Source organism: Brienomyrus brachyistius, chromosome 16 (genome assembly GCF_023856365.1).
Source record: "Brienomyrus brachyistius isolate T26 chromosome 16, BBRACH_0.4, whole genome shotgun sequence".
Taxonomy (NCBI): domain Eukaryota; kingdom Metazoa; phylum Chordata; class Actinopteri; order Osteoglossiformes; family Mormyridae; genus Brienomyrus; species Brienomyrus brachyistius.
The window spans coordinates 24,410,283-24,419,018 of record NC_064548.1 but is presented as its reverse complement, the minus strand read 5'-3'; the positions used below and the strand labels follow the sequence as shown (position 1 = coordinate 24,419,018).

At 49.2% G+C, this 8,736-nt stretch overlaps 1 protein-coding gene across 3 annotated transcripts; it reads right to left on the bottom strand.

Annotated features, from left to right (window-relative positions):
- Positions 1-196: 196 nt before the first annotated feature.
- LOC125709663 (E3 ubiquitin-protein ligase MARCHF7-like) lies at positions 197-7,457 on the bottom strand. 3 transcript variants are annotated; one of them, XM_048978322.1, is made up of 11 exons: positions 7,332-7,457; positions 5,945-6,111; positions 4,519-4,686; positions 4,222-4,372; positions 3,887-4,015; positions 2,146-3,148; positions 1,831-1,997; positions 1,658-1,761; positions 1,464-1,565; positions 1,269-1,317; positions 197-843 (listed from the first exon to the last, which is right to left on the bottom strand). In XM_048978322.1, exons 2-11 carry the CDS (start codon positions 6,107-6,109, stop codon positions 740-742), a joined length of 2,142 nt encoding a protein of 713 aa, XP_048834279.1. In that variant the 5' UTR covers positions 6,110-6,111; positions 7,332-7,457; the 3' UTR covers positions 197-739. The 3 variants fall into 3 exon arrangements, with proteins under 3 accessions (XP_048834279.1, XP_048834281.1, XP_048834280.1); XM_048978324.1 differs by having other exon boundaries at positions 4,546-4,686; positions 7,332-7,456; XM_048978323.1 differs by lacking the exon at positions 7,332-7,457 and adding an exon at positions 6,277-6,544.
- Between the last annotated feature and the right edge of the window lie 1,279 nt (positions 7,458-8,736).

Below are 8,736 nucleotides of genomic sequence, written 5' to 3'. Positions count from 1 at the left end.
AATTCCCCCAGAATAGGTCTGGTTATAAGTGCTTTGTCCTACCATCTTGGAGCCTTCAAAAAAAAAAATCATCATTAGTCCACTGTGGATGAAATAAAGGAATTCTATTTTCTGAGCAGATTTGGGGCCAGATGTCCCTACAGGCAAAAAGGAAGACAGGATACGTCTGCCGCTTCTTTAACCAGCAATTGACACATTATACATCAGATTTATTTATTAAATTTTAATTATTAAAACATGAACAACCAGCTTCACCAAGGAAATTACATTTTATATCCCAACCTAAAGAGCAGGCAAAAGGTTGACGAACAATTTCACTATAATTCAGTGGTGAAAAACTTTTTTCCCCCCCAGATCTCTCCCCCCCCACCCCCAATCTAGGTAATTAAAGCAACACACAATAAGTAAAGAATCCATCTTTCATTTTTAACCTTAATTTGACAGGGAAAGATGAATGAAAACTGGTGAAAGTCACCTTTGGGGCAAGACAATGTCAAGATAACTTTACACCAGAACTCCTGTCTATATGGCTAGTGGGCAATCAATCATTCATATGAACAGACCCCATGCATTCAATGGGGGGGGTGGGGGAAACAACCTAATCACATTTAAATCAGCGATAGAACCCCTACAGGAAAACAAGTGTTCAATGCCATAGGCTTGCTTCTGCCAAGCTATACAAGAAAGAAAAACACAGCACTGGAAAATCTGCCAGAAAACTCAAAGGTCAGAGGGCTTTTCAATATTCTTCATCATCATCATCATCATCGTCGTCGTCCAAGTCGCAGAAGTGAATGGCAGGCCTGTGATCAGGCACGTCTTCTTCGGAGTCTCCGTTGGAGCCTGGGGTGGGGAAAAGTAGCCCGGTGAGGATAACTACGCACAACCAAAACCAGCAAACTTAGAAATGTGAAATAGGTTTATGAGATCAGCCAAGTCAAATGACATTGACCATGATAAAAAAAAAAAGCACTTTGTATTATGACTTCTGACCTGCACGGCCGAGTTTCCTGCATGCTTAAGAGGCGCGGTAAAGCTTCTCTTAGCATTTCAGTAACCTGCGGTACTTACGGATCACGTGCCTTCAGACTACATTTGCGGCAAAAAGCCCCTATTGCATTTTCTTCAGTGTCTGTGAACCCAATCTGTAACCTTACGGGGCCTGCGTCCCTCGACATGCATGATCGATAGACACTCGGACGCGGGTCCCCTCGGGCTGAGACACACGCTTGTGACCACATAAAGACCAGCCAGAGGAGTTGACATACTTTCGAGCTCGTCCATGTACTCATGAAGAGTTCTCGCCATGTTGAAAAACTGGGCGAGAGGGAGAGAGAGTTTTCAGCCGCATTCCTTCATACACTCACAAATCAGACATTAAGCAGTTAGAATCTTATTTACACGCACAAATTCCTCGCGTGAGAGGCGCCGGCACGAATGCAGCACAGCTCCCAATCTCTCACCCCGGCATCATTGGCTGCTCCCAGCACATCTGAGAAACGCTGCTCGCACAGGTGCAGCAGGACCACCAGGTAGAGGCCGCAGCTGATGAACTCATTCTCTGACTGTGGGGCAGAGACGGGGATGACAGTGAGGTTCCTCAGGGGTCCATCCATGGTGCTGTTTATTTGGGGCAGTCCTCCCCTCCGCTCCTTACCCTCTCACGCATCCTGTACAGCTCATTGATGTCAAAGTTGTCGATGTTGAGCTGTAGCTTCTCCTTGCACAGCTCACATGTGGTGATGGTGTCCAGGGCAGAACCTGGGAGTTACAGTGTCACATTAAACGGTGAATGGAGAGGACCGGACCCTCAGCCGGCAAGGCCCTTACCTGAGCTGATCTTAGAGCTCAGCCACTTCTTCATGCAGTCCTGGTGAACATATTGCAGGCTCCCGGTGCACCGGCATGGTGCGATCAGCGGGTTGGAGGGCGACGACTCTACCATCTGACAGATGCGGCAAAGGTCACCCTCCTCATCAGACTCCTCCAGCAACAGACTGACGGGGGGCAGGGGGCAGAAATTCAATATGGCTGATCATACTAAAAAAAAAAAAACTTACAGTACTTTTCCCCTACTCCGGTCACACAAACAGAAATCAAATTCCTTCCCATCACAGGGGTGCTTAGCTTCTCTCCCTGGTTTACCTCTCCTTGATCTTCCGGAGCTTCTCAGGATCCCGTGAAGAGGCAAGCTTCTTCTCAGGGCCACTTCTCCCAGTAGCCATGATGTCCACTGTGATCATCACGTTGTCGGGCAGTGAGCTCTCCAGAGAGGGCGACACAGAGACGTGGAACAGAGAGTTGGGTGTGACCCCGGCCATCCGGTGAGCTCTGCCTGCCTGGGGGGGACACGGCACAGTGGTGTTTGAAGCCACCGTGGCCCCCGGCGACCCCGCTGCTCCAGTGCTTTCAGGTTCCTCCTCATCATCCTCTTCCTCATCGGTGGCTTTGGTTTCTGGAGAAGCTCGTCTCCGCAAAGGGAAAGGAGAGCTCCGATACGGCTGCCGTGCCTCATCTTCCTGGAGACCCTCCCGCCTTCTGCAGGAAAACAGAGGGGTACAGCGACTCCTCAGGGATGACGACAGCCAGGAGGTTCCCGCCCTTGGAGGGTCGGGGTCGGCGCCATGCGTTTCCCGCGCCGCCTGACGGCGGCGGCGAAGGAAGGGCAGGCCTTGGGAAGGATCGGTGCTGCTACTTCTGCTACTGCCGGCACTGGATGGGGAGCTCTCCTCTCGCTGGGCATCGGCAGAGTCCTCCAAGGAGTCGAAGGAGCAAGATGCAGAGTCAGAGCTGCTGGAGTCCTGACTGGGCCTCCTGGAGAACAGCGTGGAGGACATGCTGCTGGCCAGACGGGAGAGCAGCTGCCTGGTGGCACATCGCCCCTCGGGACCCCCACCGTCAGCCGCTTGCCTGCGGGGGGCACTGGTGCTGCTGGCAATAGTCTCTGACGACCCCGCTGAGCTGGTGTACCAGGAACGGGAGCGGGACGGTCCGGCCCAAGGGGTGGCGGGTCTGCATGGGTCACGGGACAGCGGGGAGGGTTCATAGTGGCCGGGCCGGCGCCGGGTCGTGGCACCCGCCTGACCCGAGGTGAAGCTCTCTTTTGGCCGGGCCCCTTGTGCGTAAGATGACACCGCACGCTCAGGATCTGAATGGCAACCAAAGACGGGGGGAGGAGATATTTCATAACATCACCCACACACACACACACAGACTACCAGCACTAATTTTATATATATTAGTTAGTGTGCCACTACAGCAAATATCCCCCATCTGTGGTCCAGAAAATCCTCCACAGGCTGAAGCAACTTTAACACACAAAACTGTAGCATTACACCATTTCATAGAACAAAGCATTTTAATCTGACTTTGTGAAGAATCCTTTTTATGTAACATCACAAAGTGTCCAATACACCAAGCAGTATGGATGTCCCTCCATCACACTGCAGAACACCACGTACCAAAACCAAGATCAGAAACACCTTAGAAATTACGCCAACTCATCACCCTGACAGCTGATCGGTTCACGCTGTCATGGTAACTTGAGAGATCAGGCCCAGTAACCATGTCTAGTTTCATGCGGTTATTGAGTCGAGCTGTTTACGTCCCATTGCGCATTTAATACACGGGGGAGCTTGCAATAACAGCACTCGCATTCTCCGCCATGCATTTACCGCCGCGACCAGAGTGAAGGAGGAAGGTCACTGAAACGCTGAGCTAGATGCTGACTCAGAGAGGCCGATACCGAACGATCCGGCATGAGAGCTACTAATGGTAGCAACCACCATATTCCCATCCGGATCATTCCATTCAGCCCAACAAAAAGGAACGATCCATTTTATCAGAGTAACAAGCAAGCAAAGACACTTTAGGCGTGTATACGCACACAGCGAGGACGCCAGGTCAGCCGCCCTGGGGGTCTGCAAGGAAAGACCATCGGGACGAGACCACACACCCTCGGAGGGAGACGAGGACGAGGATCGGGAGCGGGCGCTACGCAGCTGCCATGACGGATCTAAACAGAGGGGTCATGTTGGTTATTCCCGTGTACATTAAAGAGAAATAAAGTTGTTAAAGTTACTCACTGACCAAACATCTCCACCCCCAGGTTAAAAACAAAGGAAAATTTTCTTGCTTCCAATGACATACATATTGCCACACACACACATTAAATGAGCACTACATGACGTTGGCCCCCCACCCTCCGAGATCAGCCCATACCCGGGTTGCAGTAGGCTCCACTCAGCACGGGCGAGCACGGCTCTCTCGAGTACGGCGTTCTGCTGCAGTAGGAGATCTTGGCTCTTTTCATATCGCTGTCCTGGGTTCCGCTCAGGAAGCCGGAACAGGCCCCCAGTGGCTCAGAACCACCCTATAAATTAACACCACTGATTTGCCCAGAGTTCTGGTGCAGATACTGAGCAGTGCAGCTTGGAAGTTGAGAAAATGAATTTCATTCATTTTTGATCATTGAACCAAATGCAAGGTAATTATCCCTGTTTTAAGCAGAGACTCAACTGGACAGATTGTTGGGGACTGCCCTACCGGTCTGCTCCTGCTCCCCACCGGGGAGTTGGCCCATGGACGGTCACATGACGTGACTGCTGTCAAGGCAGAGGACACCTTCCAGCTGGAGCGGCGGCTGTCGGAGATCCCGTATTCTCTAGAGGAGCTGAACCTGGAAGCCTGTGTCCCAAAGGTAGTACATGAGATCACACCCAGCTCTGGGAGGGCCGCTACCTTCCAGCAAACTTGCCCAGAATTACTCCAGGAAAACACACAGATGTATAACAGAGTGGATCAATTAACTAAAACGTAAACCAAGCTGGTGTCCACAGTCCGCCGGCAGCGGGGGCTTTATTCAGAGACGACCTGTAACTGCAGCTTTAACCGATTCAAACCACATTGGCGAGTCATCTTCAGGGGGGCTTTTCCTCTAAAAGTGCACAAACTGAAACCATTTTGAAGACAAAACACACCATCTCCACCTTTAATCTTTAACAGTAACAGCATCTGGAATCCAGAAGATGACCCACTTCAAAGCCCTTAATGCTTACAGAAGCTCCGGCTGCAAACTAGCTCCAGAAGCCGCGTTACAAAAGCTTCCAAAACAAAGGGGGCGTTTTTTCTCCCGATGAGTCCGTTACGCCCCCACAGCTCCTCTTGTGTCCAAAAGCCTCGATCTGTCTCAATGCTGTCTCTTGCTCGCATCGCCCTCAGTGAGGCGCTGAGAAAAAACAGCCCTGTAACTCAATCCTCGCGATCAGCTCCTGACAGGCAGGCAGAAATATGCACGACGACGGAGCTGGGCTCAGCTATAAAAAGACGGGCTAATACAGCTGCAGTAACCTGAATACCTGGATTCGAAAAGGTTCCTGCTCCAAGGCCGACCTACAGTGTTACTAAACAACCTCGCTGCAGAACACGAGGTGGGAGCTTAATCTCCAAAGGAGACGATGCTATACAAGATTGGTTCTCCTCCCATGAGAGTACAATCCATAATTAGAGAATTTCAGTCTCTGTGGGATTAAATCACATTTTCTCTTGCTTAGCTAGTTTATATCTACAGGATGTAAGAACCACAGCAAGAACACTGTGGCACCAGAACTTGTATCGATGGCCCTGTGCTGATCCTCTGAAACATCAGTGGACACATGTTCTCCCCGAGCAAGCACATTAACTATACTGGCATATTGCCAGGCAAATATAGTTAAATCATCTTTAGCTATTGGAGAACTGGAAAAAAACATGCATATTCATGCATGTAGGACTGGGAATTCCAATGCTACACCGAAATTGGTGCCCCCAGAAGCAGGATCATTAAACAATTGCAAAAATAAGCAAACCCATGTACCACTAATACAGAACCTTCCCTTGCATGACATCTCTGTTCACAAATCATGAAGGAAATGGGGGGTGGGTCAACCCCCTTTTCCTTCAATACCTCAAGATCTGAATCCAGCTTGATAGATGTGGCCCTAGCATATCCATCACCGGCAAGAGCTCGACTTCTGCTGTGCAGGCGACTGGCCCCCAGGCGAGTGGATGAGGGGGACAGGGACGTCGCTCCCGGTGGTGTAAATGAGAGCCTAAAGGGTCTTGAATCCATTCCTGAATGGGCGAGAAGTGACCAGGAATGAAAACAAAAGACTAAACATATAAGAGGCAGCAGCTAAAAACACAAAATTCCTTTAATAGTTTTTCAGGTCGAGAGAGAGAGAAAAAAAAAAACCACACCAGAACTTTGGATTATAACAGGGGTCATCTGGTATTTACCAGAGAACAGGTGTGGCTCAGTAGCTCCCCAGGACCCGAGTTAGAGACCCCTGGATTATGACAAGACGCAAAGTATTGCGCCAGCCAACAAGTTCGCCTCCATTACACTCCCACATTTAGCAGTGCCCACAAACTCTGTCACCCCTTTGATTTATACCAGAACAGCACAGCACAGCAAACCCCGCGGGGGTCAGTCAGAACATCGCCAGTTTAGGGCAGCTTCTACCAGGAGCAATGACATTATGAAGGGTGGGGTGCGAGTTAAGGCGACAAGGCCACGCCGTGCCCCGGTTACACCAGCATGAAGACGGCAGCTGTAAACTCATCCAGGCTTAAAAAGCAAATGAGCACGAAACCAAACGCCCTTTCCCTCTTAAATACAACCATCACCTCCATTAAAGAAGTCGAAGCGTCTGTCATCTGAACCGTTAACAGAGGGAGGATTACATATCAGCAAGGGCAAACATTAACTAGCAGTCCGTGGCATTAGCTAGTTCAACACTTAAGTGGAACACAGCACAGCAACATACATAGCTGTGGCTATTTATATACCAGCCAGAAGGTGGAAATGAGTACAATAACGGTATGCTTTCACTAACGTGCGCATACTGTACATCCGGCGGCCTAAATTTTTATTTTTATAACAGGGGAAATGCCCAAATGTCCATTTTACGCATTTATTTTAGCAAAAATATTAATCGACTGCCGTGATTTACCGATTTACAGCCAAATGACAGACGCGTTAAACTGCAGCGTGCAATCAGACGGCGCCGGTTCCCCTCACGGCTGAACCTGCAGGTTTGTCATTATCGGAAACGAGGACGGTAGCGAGCCCGGGTCCTCGGAGCGCCGCAGCCTCTCGGCACCTATGCGGGCTTTCAAGACGGGCTACCCTCAGCCCCGCGTAGGCCCTATTCACCGGACGCGAACCAGAGGGCCAGGAAAGGAAACCATTCGTCATCAGGATGCCCTTATCCGAAGCCTGCGCTCGTGCCCACATGAGTCAGCGTTTTAAGGCCTTTGACAGTGCTTCCCGGGAGAAGACCGAGACTCACCTCCAGCTTCCCCTTAGCTTTGCTTCTCTCACCATTAGAAAAATGGCACCGGTGTGTTGATATAGAGGATGTCACGTGGCAAGTATGCCCCGCCCAAATAATTTGACCGCTGTCTCTTACAGCCAATGAGCATCGGCTTTTTATACCAGACGTCCCTCCCCTGGTTCATGGCCTGATACATCAGTGTCTCGCGATCAGCACCCCTCACCGCTAGAAAAATGTAAGGACATCAACAACTACAACAGCAATGGCTGCTCATTAAAATGATTGTAAATAACACACCGTGCATGCCATTATTTGGCATTCTTGAACAGGAAAAAGAAAACCTTGGCGTAAACAAATAATCACGCACACCAAAGAAATATTTTCCTTGCAATTACTGACTGAAGGTAGCAATGCAGCCACAGAAAAATCGGAATGGCTGTTTTTAGGAAATAGTTATCTTGATACGATTTGATATGTTAATTGAATGTGACGTGTTATGGTAATTTAATTAAACAGGCATTTCATCAACATAAGTAATATTTTTTAAATAATACCATGTCAATACTTCAGATGGCAGTAGTGGGCTACAGTACGCAAAATGATAACAGAAATACGACCGACTACTGTGTGTGTGTGGAGTTTGCACGTTCTCCTGTCTCACATGGGTTCCTTTCGGGTACTCCGGTTTCCTCGCGCAGTTCGAAGACGTGCAGCAGGCTAATTGGTGTCATTATATTTCCCAGAGAGAATGACTGTGTGCGTGTGTTCCCTGTGCTAAACCGGCATCCTGTTCAGGGTGTAACCCATCCGTGTGCCCGATGCAGCCTACAGTAAGATTGGCTCCCGGCCCCCTGACCAGGATAAGCGGTTAGAAATTAGAGGAATGAATGAAATAAAGATTGATGCTTACCTGCCTGCTGTTCCCCTATTTTTGTCCAACAGTAATTTGTTTCCGCTATTATATTATTTTACTTATTCAAATCTAATGAATAAAACTGTTTCTTATTAGCGACGTATTGTCGTTAACGCGATGTAGATGTAGGCACCTAGTTAATGGTAATACAACAACAAAATGGTTGTATTGTATTAATGGAACTATATAAACCCAACTTTACCACGACTGACCAGTATAAACAGTTGGAAGCTGGATGGATCGACCTGGCTTATTGTGCACGGTTGCTTAAACTCATTAACTGACAGAATTATACGTTTTCATTCACTTCTATGGGTGTAGGTTTGGTTTCATACCTAAATCTATGCCCTCGTTCACAAAGGAGTATGGGGGACACCGGACAAGGATGAGCACAAGGTTTCAGGACCAGACACAGGAGAGCTTGGGTCTTCAGCGATGTGGGACAGGGCTCTGGAGTGCAGGAACAGCGACGGCACTCCGGAACTGGCACAGGGTCTTGGCCTTCAA

Excerpts from the sequence above, each read along its gene's own strand:
- LOC125709663 (XM_048978322.1), bottom strand. The coding sequence starts at position 6,109 with ATGGATTCAAGACCCTTTAGGCTCTCATTTACACCACCGGGAGCGACG. Across the intron at positions 4,016-4,221 it reads TGGAGCCTACTGCAACCCGG|ATCCGTCATGGCAGCTGCGT; the intron begins GTATGGGCTGAT and ends CCCTCTGTTTAG. Across the intron at positions 3,149-3,886 it reads TGACCTGGCGTCCTCGCTGT|ATCCTGAGCGTGCGGTGTCA; the intron begins GTGCGTATACAC and ends GTTGCCATTCAG.